General features: G+C 41.0%; 1 protein-coding gene across 5 annotated transcripts in view; it reads left to right on the plus strand.

Moving 5' to 3' along the window:
* The window catches only part of ZBTB40 (zinc finger and BTB domain containing 40), a 79101-nt gene that overhangs the window by 38950 nt on the left and 17431 nt on the right, over positions 1-22720 (plus strand). For 4 of the 5 annotated variants that reach the window (XM_067723360.1, XM_067723349.1, XM_067723380.1 and 1 more), the window contains 9 exons: positions 9974-10166; positions 10768-10925; positions 14536-14728; positions 16470-16606; positions 17008-17209; positions 17569-17702; positions 19872-20040; positions 20327-20794; positions 21547-21753. In XM_067723360.1, coding sequence (XP_067579461.1) covers positions 9974-10166; positions 10768-10925; positions 14536-14728; positions 16470-16606; positions 17008-17209; positions 17569-17702; positions 19872-20040; positions 20327-20794; positions 21547-21753 — 1861 coding nt within the window. The remainder of the gene's footprint in view (positions 1-9973; positions 10167-10767; positions 10926-14535; positions 14729-16469; positions 16607-17007; positions 17210-17568; positions 17703-19871; positions 20041-20326; positions 20795-21546; positions 21754-22720) is intronic. The other variant, XM_067723388.1, reaches the window with a different exon arrangement.

Consider the following 22720-nt stretch of genomic DNA (forward strand, 5'->3'; position numbering starts at 1 on the left):
ATCCTTTGTCAGTTGCTTCGTTTGCAAATATTTTCTCCCATTCTGAGGATTGTCTTTTCGTCTTGTTTATGGTTTCCTTTGCTGTGCAAAAGCTTTTAAGTTTCATTAGGTCCCATTTATTTATTTTTGTTTTTATTTCCATTACTCTAGGAGGTGGCTCAAAAAGGATTTTGCTGTGATTTATGTCATAGAGTGTTCTACCTATGTTTTCCTCTAAGAGTCTTATAGTGTCTGGTCTTACATTTAGGTCTTTTATCCATTTTGAGTTTATTTTTGTGTATGGTGTTAGGGAGTGTTCTAATTTCATTCTTCTACATGTAGCTGTCCAGTTTTCCCAGCACCACTTATCGAAAGGCTATCTTTTCTCCATTGTATATTCTTGCCTCCTTTATCAAAGATAAGGTGACCATATGTGCGTGGGTTTATCTCTGGGCTTTCTGTCTGTTCCATTGATCTATATTTCTGTTTTTGTGCCAGTACCATACTGTCTTGATTACTGTAGCTTTGTAGTATAGTCTGAAGTCAGGGAGCCTGATTACTCCAGCTCCATTTTTCTTTCTCAAGGTTGCTTTGGCGATTCGGGGTGTTTTGTGTTTCCATACAAATTGTGAAATTTTTTGTTCTAGTTCTGTGAAAAATGCCATTGGTAGTTTGATAGAGATTGCATTGAATCTGTAGATTGCTTTGGATAGTAGAGTCATTTTCACAATGTTGATTCTTCCAATCCAAGAACATGGTATATCTCTCCATCTGTTTATATCATCTTTAATTTCTTTCATCAGTGTCTTATAGTTTTCTGCATATAGGTCTTTTGTCTCCTTCGATAGGTTTATTCCTAGGTATTTTATTCTTTTTGTTGCATTGGTAAATGGGAGTGTTCCCTTAATTTCTCTTTCAGATTTTTCATCATTAGTGTATAGGCATGCAAGAGATTTCTGTGCATTAATTTTGTATCCTGCTACTTTACCAGATTCATTGATTAGCTCTAGTAGTTTTCTGGCAGCATCTTTAGGATTTTCTATGTATAGTATCATGTCATCTGCAAACAGTGACAGCTTTACTTCTTCTTTTCCAATTTGGATTCCTTTTATTTCTTTTTCTTCTCTGATTGCTGTGGCTAAAACTTCCAAAACTATGTTGAATAATAGTGGTGAGTGTGGACAACCTTGTCTTGTTCCTGATCTTCGTGGAAATGTTTTCAGGTTTTCATCATTGAGAATGATGCTGGCTGTGGGTTTGTCATATGTGGCCTTTATTATGTTGATGTAAGTTCCCTCTATGCCTACTTTCTGGAGGGTTTTTTATCATAAATGGGTGTTGAATTTTGTCAAAAGCTTTCTCTGCATCTGTTGAGATGATCATATGATTTTTATCTTTCACTCTGTTAATATGGCTTATCACATTGATTGATTTGCGTATATTGAAGAATCCTTGCATTCCTGAGATAAACCCCACTTGATCATGGTGTATGATCCTTTTAATGTGCTGTTGGATTCTGTTTGCTAGTATTTTGTTGAGGATTTTTGCATCTATGTTCATCAGTGATATTAGCCTGTAGTTTTCTTTTTTTGTGACATCTTTGTCTGGTTTTGGTATGAAGGTGATGGTGGCCTCGTAGAATGAGTTTGGGAGTGTTCCTCACTCTGCTTTATTTTGGAAGAGTTTGAGAAGGATAGGTGTTAGCTCTTCCCTAAATGTTTGATAGAATTCACCTGTGAAGCCATCTGGTCCTGGGCTTTTGTTTGTTGGAAGATTTTTAATCACAGTTTCAATTTCAGTGCTTGTGATTCATCTGTTTGTATTTTCTGTTTCTTCCTGGTTCAGTCTCTGAAGGTTGTGCTTTTCTAAGAATTTGTCCATTTCTTCCAGGTTGTCCATTTTATTGACATATAGTTGCTTGTAGTAATCTCTCATGATCCTTTGTTTTTCTGCACTGTCAGTTGTTACTTCTCCATTTTCATTTCTAATTCTGTTGATTTGAGACTTCTCCCTTTTTTTCTTGATGAGTCTGGCTAATGGTTTATCAATTTTGTTCATCTTCTCAAAAAACCAGCTTTTAGTTTTATTGGTCTTTGCTATCATTTCCTTCATTTCTTTTTCATTTATTTCTGATCTGATCTTTATGATTTCTTTCCTTCTGCTAACTTTGGGGGTTTTTTGTTCTTCTTTCTCTAATTGCTTTAGGTGTAAGTTTAGGTTGTTTATTTGAGATGTTTCTTGTTTCTTGCGGTAGGATTTTATTGCTATAAATTTCCCTCTTAGAACTGCTTTTGCTGCATCCCATAGGTTTTGGGTCATCGTGTTTTCATTGTCATTTGTTTCTAGGTATTTTTTGATTTCCTCTTTGACTTTTTCAGTGATCTCTTGGTTATTTAGTAGTGTACTGTTTAGCCTCCATGTGTTTGTATTTTTTACAGATTTTTCCCTGTAATTGATATCTAGTCTCATAGCACTGTGGTCAGAAAAGATACTTGTTACAATTTCAATTTTCTTAATTTTACCAAGGCTTGATTTGTGACCCAAGATATGATCTATCCTGGAGAATGTTCCATGAGCACTTGAGAAGAAAGTGTATTCTGTTGTTTTTGGCTGGAATGTCCTATAAATATCAATTAAGTCCATCTTGTTGAATATGTCATTTAAAGCTTCTATTTCCTTATTTATTTTCATTTTGGATGATCTGTCCATTGGTGAAAGTAGGGTGTTACTATTGTTGTGTTACTTTCGATTTCCCCTTTTATGGCTGTTAGCATTTGCCTTATGTATTGAGGTGCTCCTATGTTGGGTGCATAAATATTTACAATTGTTGTATCTTCTTCTTGGATTGATCCCTTGATCCTTATGTGTGTCCTTCTTTGTCTCTTGTAATGGTCTTTGTTTTTGTTTTTTGTTTTTTTGCGGTACGCGGGCCTCTAACTGTTGTGGCCTCTCCCGTTGCGGAGCACAGACTCCGGACGCGCAGGCTCAGCGGCCATGGCTCACGGACCCAGCCGCTCCGCGGCTTGCAGGATCTTCCCGGACCAGGGCACGAACCCATGTCCCCTACATCAGCAGGCAGACTCTTAACCACTGCGCCACCAGGGAAGCCCTGGTCTTTGTTTTAAAGTCTATTTTTTCTGGTAAGAGGATTGCTACTCCAGCTTTCTTTTGATTTCCATTTGCATGGAATATCTTTTTCCATCCCCTCACTTTCAGTCTGTATGTGTCCCTAGGCCTGAAGTGGGTCTCTTGTAGACAACATATATACGGGTCTTGTTTTTGTATCCATTCAGCCAGTCTGTGTCTTTTGGTTGGAGCATTTAATCCATTTACATTTAAGGTAATTATTGATATGTATGTTCCTATTACCATTTTCTTAAATGTTTTGGGTTTATTATTGTAGGTCTGTTCCTTCTCTTGTGTTTCCTGTCTAGAGAAGTTCCTTTAGCATTTGTTGTAAAGCTGATTTGGTGGTGCTGAATTCTCTTAATTTTTGCTTGTCTGTAAAGGTTTTAATTTCTCCGTGAAATCTGAATGAGATCTTTGCTGGGTAGAGTAATCTTGGTTGTAGGTTTTTCCCTTTCATCACTTTAAATATGTCTTGCCACTCCCTTCTGGCTTGCAGAGTTTCTGCTGAAAGATCAGCTGTTAACCTTATGGGTATTCCTTTGTATGTTATTTGTTGCTTTTCCCTTGCTGCTTTTAATATTTTTTATTTGTATTTAATTTTTGATAGTTTGATGAATATGTGTCTCAGCATGTTTCTCCTTGGATTTATCCTGTATGGGACTCTCTATGCTTCCTGGACTTGATTGATTATTTCCTTTCCCATATTAGGGAAGTTTTCAACTATAATCTCTTCAAATATTTTCTCAGTCCCTTTCTTTTTCTCTTCTTCTTCTGGGACCCCTATAATTTGAATGTTGGTGCATTTAATGTTGCCCCAGAGGTCTCTGAGACTGTCCTCAATTCTTTTCAATCTTTTTTCTTTATTCTGCTCTGTGGTAGTTATTTCCACTGTTTTATCTTCCATGTCACTTACCTGTTCTTCTGCCTCAGTTATTCTGCTATTGATTCCTTGTAGAGAATTTTTAATTTCATTTATTGTGTTGTTCATCATTGTTTTATGCTCTTTAGTTCTTCTAGGTCCTTGTTAAACGTTTCTTGTATTTTCTCCATTGTATTTCCAAGATTTTGGATCATCTTTACTATCATTACTCTGAATTCTTTTTCAGGTAGACTGCCTATTTCCTCTTCATTTGTTTGGTCTGGTGGGTTTTTACCTTGCTCCTTCATCTGCTGTGTGTTTCTCTGTCTTCTCATTTTGATTGACTTACTGTGTTTGGGGTCTCCTTGTCGCAGGCTGCAGGTTTGTAGTTCCCGTTGTTTTTGGTGTCTGTCCCCAGTGGCTAAGGTTGGTTCAGTGGTTGTGTAGGCTTCCTGGGGGAGGGGACTAGTGCCTGTGTTCTGGTGGATGAAGCTGGATCTTTCTGGTGGGCAGGACTGTGTCTGGTGATGTGTTTTGGGGTGTCTGTGACTGTATTATGATTTTAGGCAGCCTCTCTGCTAATGGGCGGGGTTGTGTTCCTGTCTTGCTAGTTGTTTGGCATAGGGTGTCCAGCACTGTAGCTTGCTGGTCGTTGAGTGGAGCTGCGTCTTAGCATTGAGATGAAGATCTCTGGGGGAGCTTTTGCCGTTTGCTATTACGTGGGGCCAGGAGGTCTCTGGTGGTCCAATATCCTGAACTCAGCTCTCCCACCTAAGAGGCTCGGGCCTGACACCCGGCTGGAGCACCAAGACCCTGTCAGCCACACGGCTCAGAAGAAAAGGGAGAAAAGAGAGAAAGAAAAAAATAATAAAATAAAGTGATTAAAATTTTAAAAAATATTAAAAATTAAAAAGTCATTTAAAAAAAGTCATTTTTAGACTCAGTCAGTCTTGAAACTCCTTTTTCACTTAATGCCTTATAATATCCTAGTGCCGTGGTCACTTACTCTGACATGAGATGGTTTGCTGTTGATGTTTTAAGCTTAGTTTGCTTAAGTCATGCTTTCAGATAGATACCATTACCCTTGGAAGTAGCTTCCTGAACTGCAGGTGTAGTGTCTCATACAAAGCCATCAGTCTCTAGAACAGCAGTTCAGTATATATAAAAATGATGCACTTGTTAAAATGGTGGATTTGTTAAAATGTACACCTCCAGACCGCATTTCCAGAGTCTGATTCTTACGTTGTGGTAGAGCTTGGGAATCTCCATCTTTAACAAGTTCCCCGTGGACTGCTTTTTTGGTATCTCTAGACTACATTTTGAGAAGCATTGCTGGAGAAGTTAATGGCTTAACAAAATTCTTAATGTATGATGGCAGATGTCACAGTGTCTGTGCTGACAGCTCTCAGTGTTTTGAGTAGCTGCTGAATACGCATTTCCCAGGTGTTATTCTTTGCTTTCTCCTTGATTCAGCAGATATTTACTGAGCAACTGGTATGTGCCAGGCATTGAGCTGGTTGCTAGGAAAATAAACATAAATAAGACTGGATCCCTATCCTTACAGAATGTCTTGACAGCAAAGAAATCCTGCCACGTATGTAATTTTTTGAGACGTGTATACAGAAGTCACCCAACTACAGGAATCCCCAAAAGACTTCAGTGTCGAACGTATTTATTAGAACTGTTCACTTGGAACATCATTCTGCATTTTAGCTACAGTTGTAAAGGTTGTTTGGGGGTTTTGTTTGTCACTGTTCTGTTTATACATCTTTAGCTCCCAGAGAGCTTTGAATGTTTTTTGTTGTTGTTGGCTGTTATTTGGTTCATCATCATAAATTAAAAAAATGGCTCAACGTTAACTATAATCTACACTTAGGTGTGTAATTTTGAGGCCTGTTAAGGCTTGTGAGTGATGTTCTGATTGAGATGGACCAGCCTGTTCCTTTTCTTAAAAACAGATATGAGGTATGTACCTGACCTGGATTGCGTTAAGGGAGGACATCATGAACCAGTGTCCTGATTATTTTATTTCCTGAGATAAATGATGAAAGGTGGCAAAGCCATTCCCTGAGCAGTGATTGCAGCAATATGAGAAGAATCTGGGCAGCTTGAATTGCGTGAAACCAAAGCCAAAACTGATTAAGGAGAAATCTCTTGGGTGCCGGGATGGGAAAGTGGCTTCCCCTTGTCTCTATCTCAGTGTAGTATCTCTTACCATTAGAAAAAGCTGATACTGACCTAAGAGGCTTTCTGGCTGAGCTGAGTAAAACCTGTATTTAAAGGCAAACTTATACTTTTTTACACCTTTTATGTTAGAACTTTTAATTGTCTACTTGCTTTATTCCTAGCTGTGTCCCTGCTTTTAATTAATTGTGTAGATAGCAAGGTGAGTGTTTGACTAGAATAAGGAGATAACTTTTTCTACTATTGATTTCCTTGCTGTTTGATCCACTTTTCACCTAAAGTTCTAGAAAGACTCCCAAAGCTGAAGACCTGGTAGCATCCTTTTTTCCTTCAGCTTTGTTTCAAAGGCAGACAACAGTGAAGGCTCTTATGTGAATCTGATGTTTTCATCTGTGTTACTACTTCAGAGGTTTGTCAAGACCTGTAGGTCTGTGTTTTGTGGACTGTGTTCACTGACACAGTATAGGGTAACCTTCTTGAGAAGTGAGTGGATAGGGTTCACTTTACAGGTCTATGAGAGATGAACTTAAGTTGTTTTTTTCAGATCTCCTCTCTGCTAATTATTAAATCTAAGATATGCAGCTATAGCTAGAAGGGTTAGTGGTCTTATGGGAAGGGAATTTCATTCAGTTAAACAAACATTTATTAATCACCTATTGTATACCAGTCTCTTCACTAATCAGTGAGACCAGGAGGAATGGTACAGATTGTCTAGATGCTACCCAGTGTTCAAGTGATGTTGATTCTAGTAAGTCCAATAAAATCCAGTGAAATGGATTTGGTTACACTCGAAGTTTGGGAGATGGAACTGGGTGAAAGGTGTGCCAGATCATTGGAATGAGCTCAGTGTTTCATCAGGGTATTCTGCTCACTAGCCATGCAAACTTGGGCAAGTTACTTCACCTCTCTGACTCTCCTTTAAGTAGTCGTAGTAATGCCTCCAGGATCTGATGTAAGTAGTAAAGTAGATGGCAAGTATGCACGGTATCTGGGATGGTATTGAGCTGTTGTGGTCTGTCTCATTATTGCCATTGCCTGGCCCTCAGCATTCAGGAAGGCATGAGCGAACAAGAATATAGTGTAACAAAGACAAATCCGAAGGCAGTAGGCAAATGGTTGGGAAAATAAGTAAATTCAATTAAAAGATCTGAGCGTAAGGGAAAGATTAAATGGTTTTTTCACATATAACAGAGGGAAAGAAAACTGTCCCATCTTTAAACATATTGACCTATATTTCACTCATAGATAAAAGTACTTTGAGTACTTCTGTGACCATGAATTGATACAAATTTATTGAAGTACCTTTAACTCTAAGAATCAAAGGAGTTCCAAATGTCTGGTTAAAGAATAAAACACTGTTTTGGTCCATTTCTTAGAGTTCTGTTATGTGATAGCAATCAGTGAATTCCAGCCTATTGCAATATGTGACAAACTTCTGTTTAGTCAGATCGCCTATTTCAGAAAAGGGCTAACTCCACTGTGGAACCCCAGGCAGCTTAGGGGGCTGGTAGAGTAAGCTACAGCACTGGCTCTGGTGCAGGTCCCCAGTAGGTACTGGAAGAAAGAGCAGAGAGCAGGGCTTTCCAGGCAGCTGTCTGCTCCCTTCTGGCCCTTTCATCAGCCTACCCCCGCTTCTCTTCCCAGATGGTCACCCTGGTGTCACTGCTGAGCAATGAAGTTAACAAATGTTTTAATTTCACTGCTGAGCAGTTCTGCAGAGGAGGAAACAGCAGAGAGGATAATGAGAAGTGCATCAGATGCCACCATTGATGAAAGCTTCTCTTCCCCACTGGCTCAAATGATAATGCCAGACAAATTGGATACTGAGAGAGGTGGATCTGGGGTATTCAGAGAGCTTCGGGGGGAAGAAAACTGGCCTAGGATAGAATGAGATAGCTGTATGTTGTATCAGTTAAGTGCACAAGAGGGAGGGAGGGAGGGAGGGAGGGAGGATAGAAATGGAGAATAAAGAGGAAGAAACAGGTTTAAAACTAAGGACATTAGCAATAGTGGGTCTTTATAAGATACCTACTCCTGTGTTGAACAAATTAGTCTTAAAATTTAGCAGCTTAAAAGAACAAACGTTTATGACCTCACAGTTTCTGTGGGTCAGAAATCCAGGCATAGCTTACCTGAGTCCCTGGCTCAGGGTCTGTCACAGGGCTGTACTCAGGGTGTCAGCCTGGGCTGCAGACATGTCGATGCTCAGCTGGGGAGTGTCTCTTTCTAAGCTCACTCACTGACTGTTGACCGGGGATGTGAGTTTCTTGCCACATGGGCCTCTCTATAGGGTACCTCTCAACATGGCAGCTTGCATCCCATAGAGGAAAGACACTGAGGGAGTCCACACATGGGCAAGATGGAAGTCACAGTAACCTAGCCTCACAAGTGGTGTCCCATTACATTTGCCGTATTCTTTTCCTTAGAAGCAAGTCATTAGGTTCAGCTCAAGGGCATGAAAACCTGGAGGCATACTGGGAACCCCAGGCTGCCTACTCAGGTCCCTACTGCTGTCAGGGAAGAGGCATTCTAAAGAGATTTTAGGCCAACTAATAAAAGCAAGAAAGGATGAATAAATGCAACCAAAGAGAATTAAGCATTCAACTTACATTTTTATCTCATTTGTTTATTATTTTTAAAATAGAGACAAAATGAGTTTATCTTATGTTCATGGAAGTTACTTATTCCAATAAAAACTTAATAAGGATTATTAAATTGTGTTTTATCTATGTTTACTTTTGGAGATGACCAAAATTCATAGGAACCTTTTTTTTAAGTTTAACTTAGCTCTCTGATCAGGAAACAAGCTAGAACAAACTCAAGAAATACAAAGTCTAACTCATTTATAATCCTGTTTATTTGGGAGGAGAGAAGGAGATAAAGTTCCTCTAAACAACAATTTTAAACATATAATTACTGTCAGAATATATAATAACTGTCTAGGTGAACTTTGCCAGTGTACATGTTCAAGAGATCCTTTTGTGTTGTGTATGTGGCTGTGTGTGCATGTGTGTGTCTAGAAAACCTTTTTGCTCTCTAAAGACTCTCATGAGAAAATATTTTCTTTTATAGTATCGACACTAAAAAACATCAGAGGTAAGTTGTAGTTTTGCCAAGTAGAAATATAAAGATTATACATAAGACTATACTCATGAAATTAAGTTTCAATTACCAGATTTTTCATTATTGCTGAAATAGAGATATTAATTCTGCCTTCCAGTTGGCATTCCTTCCATTTGTGTGAGAGATGCTCTGTCAGACCGAAGAAAGGAATGCTAATGTTGTTTATTTTACCCCTGGAGTTGTTGATATTTTAATGCTCTAGGTTTTGAAAAGTCATGAAGGGAGTTGGGTTTTGGGCATATGGTGCTGAGACCCATGGAGAATAAGGCACATCTAACAGACACTGTGGCTCTGGATTGAGACAGAGTTCAAGATTAGTGCACTGGTTTTCAGGGTTGTCTTCATAAAGGTGATAGTTAAAGCTATATGTGTGAGAGCTTTTCAAAAGGAGAGTATATAAAGTGAGAAAAAATAAAGAGTTGAAACCAGTCTTAGGTACTGCTTTTGCTTATGGATTTGGAAGAAGAGCCAGTGAGGAAGGCAGAAAAAGAGTGATCAGAAAGGTGAGTTCTTACCCAAAATGCTTCAGTGTCAAGAAGTCAGAGGAGAATTGTGCTGTAGAGGTGATAGTACCGTCAAATGCCATAGAAAGGTCAAGTAGGTGGGGATCAAACTGTTGAGGGCCCACTTGCCAAATCCAAGGAGCATGGAGTTCTTGTGGCTGGCTAATCTGTCTTTCTGGGCACTTGTGTTCTACAGACCATAATGGGATGTCTTGTGGGTGAAGAAGGACAGTCAGCATTCCGGAGAATCCTGGATAAAGTAAGAAGTGAGAGCCTGGATGTTCAGACTGTCGTGTCCCTGTTGAGGCTGTTCCAAGATTCTAATCCTGCGGTAAAGACAACACTGTTAGACAGACAGCCAGAGGCTGTAGAAGCAGTGCAGCCAAAAGGTACGAGAAACCTTATCCACCTGAGTGACTGAATTTTATTCTGGGCAGATGCTGTAAAGCTTGCTCCAGTGATACATTTCTTCAATGGCTTAGTTATTGTTAAAGTGATTTTCACATAAATTCTACCTGTAGTTCCAGAGACTGCATGTTAATATATACAAACTGAATTTGAGTCTTCATTTCTACCCCCTAGTTAACTAATCTGACACCTTGGAGTTGGAGAATACCATCAGTGTTCTCCTGCCCTTCAGAAAGCCACACATCCAAATCAGTGTTTTGAGTGCCCACAGTGAACTGGTTTGCTGACAGCACTTAAAGGCTGAAGTTTCTCTCGTTTGGGTTAGATACAAAGCAGTGGCCTTGCCAACCAGAGGTTAACCTCTGGCTGGCTTTACAGCTTTGTGTTTCGACATATACATGAAACATTTTTCCTTTCATAGAGTTTAAACAGAATAACAAAGCATTTTCCTCTCCAAAAGGAGATTCTGCATTCGGGTGCTCAGAATTGGCTGAGAATCACTTTACTATTCTGTTAGATCTCTCTTGACAAACCATGCTGTCATTTTCTTCAAATTGACGAGCTTCTCTTGTTCGTCTCTAGCACTTTCTCCCCCAGGGAGCACAGAGGAGGGAAAGACCTTGTCTGTTCTGTTACTAGAGCACAAAGAGGACCTGATCCGGTGTGTAACACAGCTGAGACCTATTTTGGAGTTCCTGGAAACGGGCGAGGAGGAATTCCTGACTGGCTCTGAGAAAAGGGTAACTGTCGAGTATCTCTTCCTCCTTTCTGCAGCACTTGTTTTAAACCTCTTTTGTGACACCGAGCACTTTTTACCTTGCAGTATTTCTTCACTTACTACATAGTAAGCACCTTGAAGCTCAGGCTCTTGCTTCATGCCTCCGTGTATCCGCTACACCAGCTTGCTGAGTGCCTTGCATACTATAGTCAAACATTACATCTTTAGATGCGTGGATGGTTGGATATTCCTGCTCTGACTCTGTGGGATTTTGATATAAAACATTTGCCCCAAGAGTTAAAGTGTTTAGGCACATTTCTAATTGTTATGACACTTTTTACAGAAATGATACACTGTTCATCTTTAGAAAATTGGGAAAACAAGCAGAAAGAAAAAAGTCCAAATCTTCCACCATCTCACCACCCAGAGATGATCACTACTAACATTTTGGAACATGTGCTCCCACTTTTTCTCATTTGAATCATCCTGGGATGGGATTATCATATAGCTTTGTAACTTTATTTTTTAATTGAATATATTGTGAATATATTTCCATACCTACATAAGGATTTTGGTAGCTGCATTGTATTATCTAATGGATATACCATAATTCATTAATTATTTTGGGGCATTTGTTTCTTAGTTTTTGCTATTCAATATTTTGCTATTATAAATAATGTTACAGGGGAACATTTTACACACAAATTGTTGCATACTTCTCAGATTATTTTCTCAGGATAATTTCTAAGAAGTGAGATTTTGGAATAGAGAGTAAAATTTTTCAAGTGTTTGATATATATTGCCAAATTGCCCTTCAGGAAGGTTGTACCAATTTACACTCCCACCAGCCAGCTGCTAAAATCCTCATAAAACTGCTGGCATGACTTCTCAAATCAACTAGATAACTGTATTTGTTGGTGTTATGATTTCAACTTTGTGCTAAAAATATTTTTATATCTGGAAGGAAGGAATAGGGACAGAGAACTTCTGTGGTATCAAACTGTGGGAAGTGGCTTAAATGTTCAGGAGAGAAAATGTTTAGAAACCACTGGTGTGATGGCTGCGTACTGGATTGATAGTGAGGACTGGATCCTAGATTTTCTTCTTCTCGATCTTATATTGCTCTTTTTTTCATATAAAATGGGAAAACCTTTAATCTCAAACTTGTATTTTGCAAATTATGTTTTTAAAAGTTTAACTCTTTTGCACTTCTTGAGAAAGATAATATATGAACAGAATAAGATTAAACCCCTGTTTTCTCCTTAGACTTCAGATTAAGTTTAATTTCAGGCACTCAGTTTAAGTAAGTTGCTTATAGCTCTAGAAATATCTCATTCCTCGTTTAGCGATTTCATTCAATTACTCATTCAAACTTTTTCCTTATTAGCTAGATTGAATGTGTCCTTTGAACTGTTTCATTATCTTGATAAAAATAGCATTTATAGGTAGAGCCCAAACTCAGCCCCATTCCCTGCAGCCAGGCAGACCATGCTGTCTGTTTCTTCTGTCACTTTCAGTTTACTTGACAGAAAGGGCTGAAGCAGAAGAACTTAAATTAGTTGTAAATCACAAAAACACTTCTTAGGATTGGGGTTCCACCAGAGCTTCATTAGGCTACTCTTTCTCATGAAAATTGAAGCAAAATAATAATGCATGAGTGTAGAGGTGAATGTTGATCGCATAGGCACAGGGTTTTTACACCATGTGGAACATGCTCTCAGGCCTTTTGGAACTTTTTCTCTCTTATGGAATGATGCTAATCATAGGTACCGTGGCCCTTCTGTAAACATACCTTGGGTTCTGGGGGTAAATAGGCATTTTTTCACTTCAGGATTGGAAACAGATACAAGAATAGTAATTGCTATAGCTGCCATTTATTTATTTATTTATTGTTTACTGTGTGCCAAGTAACGTACTGAGGACCTTTAAAGCATTACTAAATTCTACCCCCGCAGCAACTTTATGAAGTTATGGTTAATACCCTAACTTTAAAGATGAAGAAACAGAAGCTAAGAATGGTAAGCAGCGTACCCAAAGGCACAGCTGCTTGGGGCCAGCATTGGAACCCAGACTTCTAAACAAAGCACATCTCTTACCCACTGTGCATCCTGCTTCCTAATGATATCAATAACCACTATCATTTATTAACAATCACATATGTCCTAGGAGTTTTGCTCAGCTGTACAAATGGCAACTTCATTTTAGAGAATTGTCATACTGACAGTGCAAGAGTTGGTATTATTATCTTCTTTTGCAGATGAGAAGAATAAGGTTTAAAGACTTAATTGCCCAAGGTCACACAGGCCATACATTTTAGAACTGGATTTCAAACTAGGCCTGTCCGGCTTTAAAGTTCATACCCACTCTTTACAGTATCTGGCTGCCTCGTTTTGTATCAGGTTATTGTTTACGAGCTAAGACATAGCACAAAAATCAGTATGATTTTTAGATACAAGCCCTTAAGTTTTAAATTTTAGCTCATTTAGTAGAAATCTAATATATATTAGACCTTAAACAAAGAGAAAGACTATATTCTGTATGGACAAGGTATGTGACAACTTAATTTATAATATACACATGCCTTTCATATATGTAATATAGATATTTCTTTTACATATATAAAAACAATTTGGTTTTATAGCTAAATTTATTATTTTAAAACAGAAGTAATTTGATAATAGCGTCCTCTGGCATGCTACTGTGACCATCTGCTTGACTCTTTCTCCGGAGAGCTGGCATTTTCCCAAAGGAAAGTTCAAAATTCAGTTACTGTAGATTACATGTATTGAAATAATCCCCTGCATTATCCACAAGAGCCAAGTTATACATATTTAATTGCAGTCCATTAAGGCTAGTTCTATTGTGATTGGAAAATATCTTTAAAATAACTGTCAGGTGTTTGATTTTTCAACCTTTTGCTGGAGACCTGTGCCCTCTTGACTCAGAAAACCCTCTAGCATACCAGGGAAGAACAAGTGGGTAGAACTGTGGGATGGTGACTGGAGCTGGTGCATGTGGCCACTGGGGAGGAGAGGGCTGGATAATGAGGAATCTGCTAGAAAAATTATCCTGAAGTGCACTTTAAATCTATTATTTTGGAGGCCACAGACAAATGTATGAAGTATCCGGGTATTCAAATTGCAATGCAAATAACGTAAAAGGAAGTAAAGTAATAGAATTGCTCTGAACTTGCAGCCTCTGCCACTGTCATGTACTTGACTGAACAGAGATGAAAAACACTGTAACTGTATTTATTAATTGCCAGTCAGTTTTGCAATCTTAGTGTCTGAACAAACTCAATCTAAAGCTTAGATGTAAGCTGCTTGCTCTATCATATAGGCCTAGCGTAAGAATATTTTCACAAAATGCAAACTGTCAGAGGCAAAGAATATGCACAGACCCGCAATTGAGAAAGAAAGATTTTCATGGAGCTGTTTGTTTGGAGAATGTTTTGGATTTTTATTGAACCAGAATAAGGAAGAGACTATGACAAAACTAGCGCTAGAGACAAGCAGAAGAGGACCTGGAGTCGGGGCGGTTTGTAATGCTGTCTTGCTGGTCTTTCCAGTGGTGTGTCAAATGCACTTAGAATTTCCAGTAACTGGTGTCGGGTTGATTGCTTGCCACTGCAGGTGATTCTGAATTGCTGTGAGGGTGGAACACCCAAGGAGACAATAGAAAATTTGTTGCACAGAATGACTGAAGAGAAGACCCTGAGCGCTGAGAGTTTGGTAAAACTCCTTCAGGCTGTGAAGATGACATTCCCAAACTTGGGCCTTCTGCTGGAGAATTTGCAGAAATTAGCTGCTTTGCCGAGCACCACAGGTATTAGTTAATTATTGACTCTCTGGACTGGAACCACTCCTACAGAAAATTATAGCTTAAAACACCCTTTTGGCTCCTTGCTGGCGGGGGAGATAAGACAATGTTAAGAAAGGCCGTTGTGAAAGAGAAACTAGCTGTCACAAATCAGTGATTCTCGATATCTCTGGAGTTAGGATCGGAAATCTAAGAATTTCTTCTCCATTAAGCTCCCCCGTGATGTTTCCGTGGTTCAGGGTCTAGAAGTGTGGCTTTCCCGGGGCTGTCACGTGCCACCTGTGAACGCCTGTGGAGCAGATGGACTCACACGTGTGAGCAGCAGGAACTCAGGTCCTGACGTCCCCACTCCCACTGGAGTGCTGTTCAGTCCCAGCAGTGCCCAGAATTAACCACCCCTCGTGTCCAGCCAGTTTGCGACTATCCCTTTGAAAAACAACCCAACTCTAGCCAATCATCCCCTGTCCCAGAACGTTTGAGAATGAAATGGTTTTCAGAAGAAGGCTATTTGGGAAATGAGAGAACTTTCTAACTAGCTTGTAAGAATAATATATACTTATACAAACTTGAACAGTTTAAAAAATAAGAAAACTTCAAATCCCACCACGTGATAATTTCAGTATTAAACACATTGACATATTTTATCTATCACATTATTTTTACAATGTTGAGATACTCTACCATATTTTACCATTTCCCCCACTTATCAATATAACATAAACATTCTCCTCCACATTTCAGAACACTCCCTAGAATTCTATTTTTTTTAAGGCTATGTAGTTTCTATCATAAGTATACTTATGCTGTCTTACTCATGCCCATGTCTAGGGGCACATGTAGCATAATGGTAAAGACTATCAAGATTACTGGGATTTGCATCCTGACTTCTTTGGTAGCTCTGTGACCCTGAGTAAGTGACTTAACCCTTCTGCACCTCATTGTCTCCCCTGTGAGATGGTGGTAAGAATGGTACCTTCCACCTTCATTTTTGTGGCTACTTTGAGATGATATAGGTAAACATGGAGCACAGTGCTCAGCACATAATATAATACGCACTCAGTAAATATTAGTTGTTATCATCATCATCACAAGCTTCTCAGTGGCAAATACCTTTGTACACAGATTTTTTTTTTTTGCCTTCAGATCATTTCTTAAGGCTAGATTCCCAGAAGTGGAGTTACTGGGCCAGAGAGGAAAATAAATTTTTAAATATCTACAAAGCTAATGGGAATGCCTGATAGTTTTGATTTTTCTTTACTTTCAAATAAATATAACCTTTCTTAAAAGAGAGTAACTAACAGATTGGCTGAGAGGGCATATAAACAGAAGAACAATGGGTCAGCTTTGCTACCGCCGTCCTGACTCGTGCCTGCCTGTACTTTGGATCGCTGCATGGATCCTTTACCTCAGGCCTGGTAGATAACATCCCTTGAATCTCTACATCTGCACCTCTTACAAGTGCAGCCTTCTAATTACCCCCTGGTTGAGCAATCACTAGCTTCTACCACTGGGCGCTAACTTTCAAAGTATTGGTGGTTTTGTGACCCTGCAACACTGAGTGATTAAGTGTAGACCAGAGGAGACGTGAGCATACATGTGTGAGGCCCCAAGCCACGAGCTGCACTTATGCTCCAGAAGAGACAGAGCTGCTGTGCTAATCTGTTCTTCTGTCCGCATTTGTAACTCCCCTCATGTCGTGTAGAAAAGGCGTTAAGGAGGTTTTGTTGTTGTGCTAATATCCTTACAGTCCAAGCAAGCCCTGATGATTATGGGATTGAACTATTGAGGCGGTATCACGAAAACCTCTCAGAGATTTTCACAGACAACCAGATGTTACAAAAAATGATCCCACATGTGAAGAGTTTAGCCCCTGGAGAAAGAGAGGTAAGAGAGAGGGAGGAAGGGTGGGCAAAATTGAGAAAGAAGGAAAAAAGATTAACATATATATATTTTTAATGTATTTCTATTTTATATAAACATACACACATGCAGCCGTGTTGAGAAATGCTAAGGGGTCAGCAGAGAAGGAGATAGTAGGTGATTCAATTGCTAAGAGTGACAAGTAGGATAGTTGTAATTTCTGCAGTGATAAGGAAAAGCATTCAAAAGGAGGAATGAAGAACCTTCTCGTGTATAAACATCTCTAGGTTGAAAGAAGTGAAGGATGTTGAAAAACTCCTCCCCAGAAATACGTTCACTACGACCCAGTGCTCAGACTTGCAGCTCTGCAGCTGGGCCAGTGGCTAGAAAGTCCCTTATGTGTATGTTTGTGCCGCATCTTGAAGGTCATGGAGAAGCTTGTGAAACGTGACTCTGGTTCAGGTGGTTTCAGTGCTCTGATGTCAGCAGTTCTAGAAGAGCAGACTCTCTCTGCAGCAGCCATTTGGCGACTGCTGCTTGTGGCTCAGGAGACAAAGGCCTGCCCATTGAACCTGCTCACGGAGGAAATACGAAGGGAGCCTGGCGCAGACGCTTACTTCCGGGCAGGTAGGTTGCCTGGCCTCTGTGCTGGCTTTGCCCCCACCAGAGATTATTGTCAGTCTTTGCAGGAAACAGCTCTCTTACGGTAGTCTTCCACATCCTGACCAGTAGAAGTAAGGACTGGCAATTTTGTTCAAGGACATGGGAGTCTGTAAACATTTCAAAGTAAAATGTGCAGCAATTCTTCTAAGCTTATATTAATTATACTCTGATTACAGTGATGTTTGCCATCTTCTTCACTCCCAACTCCAGGTGGGAGATAGATGAAGTATATTCTCATTATGATGAACTGAGTTGAGAAAAGATGAAAGGGAAAAATGGTACTCATAGTTTTACTAATGAGTTTTCAATCCCTCTTTGTTCAGTGATGACCCCAGAAAGTGCTGCCTTCGAAACCATCCTGAGGCATCACAGGTTGATCCTAGAGGCCATCCAGCAAAGGGCTGAACTCAAGTGCTTGGCCTCAGAGGAAGAGCGCCTGGCAGAGACTGTGAAAGAGGTGTGGTGGGGATAACAACACAGTGTTTGGGGGAGTTTTACAGCATTGATGCCCGGGACTGTCTTCATTCCTAAGGGAGGAACCAGCTCCTTGGAGCACCTGCTGTGGGCAGGCCCAGGCTAAGCAACACTTGTCATGCTTTTGCTCTTATAATCCTCCCAACTCTGGGTGACAGGTGATGCCACCCACATTTTACAGATAAGGGAGCTCGTGCTCTGATAGGTCAGTGATGTTTATAGGATGTACCAGCTAGTCATAGAAGCAGCCAGGACTGGAACTCAGGTTCAAGTGACTCAAACCCAGATTTATTCCATTTGTTTAAACCTAGGAAAACTCAAAGGGAACCATGATACTGGTCTCTCACATGTTGTAAGAAGCAACTTTTTTCAGAGGAAGAAAAGTAAAATTGGTCTTATTACATGCTCTATTCTGGCTTCTAGAAAGAGCCAAAATAAACATAGAAAGAACAAAGCTTTTGCCCATATGGGATAACAAATAGTGCCAACTCATTTTCTGTAAGGCTTCTCACGGTGTGGCCAGCATCCCAGAAAAACCAGGTGGGGATTGCAGGGGGAATTCACGGATGTTCATCCCAGGATCATGTGCATCTTGAGTGGGAAAGAATTATAAAGGAGCATAAAATTAAATTACAAATTCACCTGTCGTGCTTTTTGATCCGAGTAGGCGTGGAAGGTGTGTAGAAAGGCTGTCCTAACTCTGTCTACACAGGTGACAGCCCCACCTTGGTCTGACTCTCAGATGGGCAGAAGATGGCACACATTTCTGTGGGGCTTCAGAGGAGAGATTCATCTGCTAGACTCTCTCCAGCATGCCTCGCACTTCAGACATGGGGCTTCTGCCGTTGATCAGTTTTAGCCTCACTAATTAGTCTCAAGCCTGCCTCCAGGGACATCAGGTTTATTTAGATAGACTTGAAAAGGGCAGAAATAAAATATCTTCCAAAATGAAAATTCCATTTGGCCATCTGTGGATGGTTTAGCTTTATTTTCTCAGTGTACTGACTCTTTTCTGCTGATAGCTGTAACATTCTGAGAGGATGGCTTTGAAATAATTTTCTTGGCTTCTTTAAGCCCCTATTTGAACCTTCTTTAAAAACCTGAGTTTCGGGCTTCCCTGGTGGCACAGTGGTTAAGAATCTGCTTGCTAATGCAGGGGACACGGGTTCGAGCCCTGGTCTGGGAGAATCCCACATGCCACGAAGCAACTAGGCCCGTGAGCCACAACTACTGAGCCTGCGCGTCTGGAGCCTGTGCTCCAACGGAGGCCGCGATAGTGAGAGGCCTGCGCACCGCGATGAAGAGTGGCGCCTGCTTGCCACAGCTAGAGAAAGCCCTCGCACAGAAACGAAGACCCAACACAGCAAAAATTAATTAATAAACTAAAAAAAAAAAAAAAAAGAAAGAAAAATCTGTTTAAAAAAAAAAAAAAAAACCTGAGTTTCGGGCTTCCCTGGTGGCGCAGTGGTTGAGAGTCTGCCTGCCGATGCAGGGGACACGGGTTCGTGCCCCAGTCCAGGAAGATCCCACATGCCGCAGAGCGGCTGGGCCCGTGAGCCATGGCCGCTGAGCCTGCGCGTCCAGAGCCTGTGCTCCACAAGGGGAGAGGCCACAGCAGTGAGAGGCCCGCGTACCGCCAAAAAAAAAAAACAACCTGAGTTTCTTTATGAAAGAAAATGATGTTTAAAAGGGTACACCTAAGTATCTAAAAACGTGAAGCCACTGATCGTGCAGAATTACTTCCCAACATTGAAACAGTTATATATTACGAAAAATTATCTTGATCATCAAGACAGAAATGCCAACAACCAAGTCCTATAGCTTTCCAAGCATATAATACTAAACTCTAGAAAAGTTCTTTGGGAGACTCCTGGTTTCTGAGAAGATACTTCTCACAGAAAATCCTCAATGCTTCCTTGCTTGCACCTTTATATTTGCACATTTGTCTTCATATGTGCCTCCTTGTTAAAATTTTGTTAATTTCCCTATTCTTGGAGAAAGAGGGCTCTCCACTATATTTATGGCACGAAATGTATACTTGTTACAGATGGAGCAATGCCTCCCTGAAATTAGCTTTGTTTTCTACGTTGAAAACCATGGAGAAAATCTGCTGATATTAACCGCAAACCTTTGTCTCATGGTATTCATTTAGATTCTGAGCATTTCCTCTGAGACAGCCAGCCCTGAAGCTTCCCTGAGAGCATTGCTGAGCAGAGCCATGGAAAAAACCACCTCGGCCATTGAAATATGTCAGCTCCTGTGCAGCATCCACAGATCTTCCCCAGGCCTGCAGCCTGTCATGCAGGAGTTGGCGTATGCTGGTAAGAAACAGGGTGGGTGGGGTCCTGTTAGGCCCCCAGGTTGTTTCCTTATCGGAGAGAAGAGGCAGCAGTTCATTTAGGAGTTCACCCATCGCTGCTTTATTTTATATGCTCTCAAATACTTAGAAAAGTCATAGACATAGATGTAAAATGATGCTATCTGTGTTTATCAGAGAGTAAAGATGACAGTCCCAAGTAGTCTCCATTCTCCCCTAAGAAGGAAAGTTAGAAAGCAAAGTAGAAACATAGGAAATTCCCAGAGCCATCAGATCTCTCTCCTGTGCAGGTTTCCTTACTGAGGAAAAGGGAGAGAAGGAAAGGTGGATGGTGAGTAATAAATTTTACCTTGAAGCCAAGGACAAAGCAGATGAAAAGGCGGCTGAGCCAGCTGAAGAAAACTGCCAGCCTGGGAAACAGAACGGTCAAGGAGAGACTGGTTCCTTGCCAGAACAACAAGAGAAAGATACTTCTGCCTCCCCAGACTCTGCCAAGAAGAGCTTCGTCTGTAAGGCCTGCGACAAGAGCTTCCATTTCTACTGCCGCCTCAAGGTGCACATGAAGCGCTGTCGGGTGGCCAAGAGCAAACAGGTGCAGTGTAAGGAGTGTAACGAGACCAAGGACTCTAAGAAAGAGCTGGAGAAACATCAGCTGGAGGCCCATGGTACAGGTGGAGAGCCTGACGTCCCCAAGAAGAAGAAGAAGAGGCTTCCAGTGACGTGTGACCTCTGTGGAAGAGAATTTGCTCACGCCTCAGGTACATTCAAGAAGGCGAAGTAATAGGATGATAATTCAGATATTGTAGTTTGCATTCCAGGCCTTTCCTCCAGTATGCGATAAGGGCTGTGGAAAGGCTTAGAAAATAGAGCAGAGGCAGGGTAATGTTTTGAGAAGAGCATGAGCTTTGGAATCAGCTGCCTGAGCCTTAATTTCCCCCTGTTAAATAGGCACCCTGATACCACCTACTTTTTTGAATTGCTATGAAGATTTAAGATAATATAGCTGAACACCTAGTACAGTGCCTTCAATAGAGTTAGTACTCAGTAAATTGTGGCTATGATTATTCATAATAATAATACCTATTAATAATAATAGTCAGCTATTTCACACCTGACTCTTAGGTTTCTATGTATCACTTGTTTCTTGATAGTAAACGAGTCCTAGAAACCAGGGGATGTAGAATTTGAATTGTTTTCCCTTGCCCCAAACCTAATGAAACAGAAAAGTGAGTTTTGTTTCACTCTTTCTGGGTGACTGGGTCCTATTTAAGAGAGAGAGAGGAGATAGACAAGATAAACCCAGAACACTTGATGCCTGACCCAGCCAGGAACGGACCAAGGCTGCTTGGAGCGCTGGGTGGTGGGCTGATGAGCAGCATGGCCTGGCATCCTGTGGCTCACACTGTGCTTCCTCTCGAGGCCTGGCCTGAGACAGTACTCAGGTGTATCCTCCTGCTGAATTCATAACATTGATCACTAGCATCTCTGGCCCCTGGTATGGCTTCCCTAGGCATGCAATACCACAAACTGACGGAGCATTTTGACGAGAAGCCGTTCTCCTGTGAGGAGTGTGGGGCAAAGTTTGCGGCCAATTCTACCCTGAAGAACCACCTTCGCCTTCACACTGGGGACCGTCCATTCATGTGCAAGCACTGCCTCATGACCTTCACCCAGGCCTCTGCCCTGGCCTACCACACCAAGAAGAAGCACTCAGAAGGTAAGGCTTGGAGAATTTCTTCACTTTTCCTACAAACTTTAACACTGTGAGCTGCCTAAAAACCCATTTGGGATTAGGCATGATATATATCTCAAAGAGATCAAAAACAGAAACAGACGTGGACTCTCTAGGTGCACAGTTGCTGGGAAATACATATGTGCAAAGACATGTAAAATGCTTTTGGTGAGCGTTTCTGAAGAGAAGCTGGTTAACATAATATTATGACTTTCTAGTTATAGAATTTACATAAAGCCAGGAATCCTTTGGGCTTTGAGGTGGAGTTCAAGCATAAGAAAACCCTTGGTTGAGCATCTGCTGTGGACTGGGCAATGGCAGACACTAAGTGACTTACCTGGAATACCTGGGATCACAGAGCTGACGGTCCAGCGTGTCTCTAGTATAGAGACAGTTACCGTGCAGGGTCAGGGTCATCCATCAGAGGTGTGATATGGAATAATACCATTACAGGGAGATACGGAAGAATGAAGTAGGGGTTTCTAGTCCAGTTGGAGTGGGGGGCGGTGTGTTGTCACGGAAGGCTTCTCGGAGGATTCTGTACATCATTTGGAGCATTTATGTGTGAGTACAAATGCCACCATCATCTCGCCTGGCGTGTTGTTGTAGCCTCCTAACTGGTCTCCTCCTCTCACCCTTTCTCTGGACAGTGTTCTCAGTACACAGGCCCAAGTGATCCTTCTAAAGCTAAACCACGTTAGGTCACTTCTCTGCTCAAAACCCTGCAAAAGCTTTTCACTTCATTCAGTGTAAAATCTGAAGGGTAGCCTGCCAGGCCCCGCATGATCAAGTCCCCGATACCTCTCCAACCTTATCTCTTACTGCTCTCCCCTTCACTTGCCCTGTTCTACCCGTTGCAGCTTCCTTGCAAGGCCTCTGACCTGCAGGCCTCTGACCTCTGACCTCTGCTTGGAATGCTTTCCCTTCAGACACCTCGAGGCTTCACTTCCTC

This window comes from Pseudorca crassidens, chromosome 2 (assembly GCF_039906515.1).
Source record: "Pseudorca crassidens isolate mPseCra1 chromosome 2, mPseCra1.hap1, whole genome shotgun sequence".
In the NCBI taxonomy this organism is placed as follows: Eukaryota; Metazoa; Chordata; class Mammalia; order Artiodactyla; family Delphinidae; genus Pseudorca; species Pseudorca crassidens.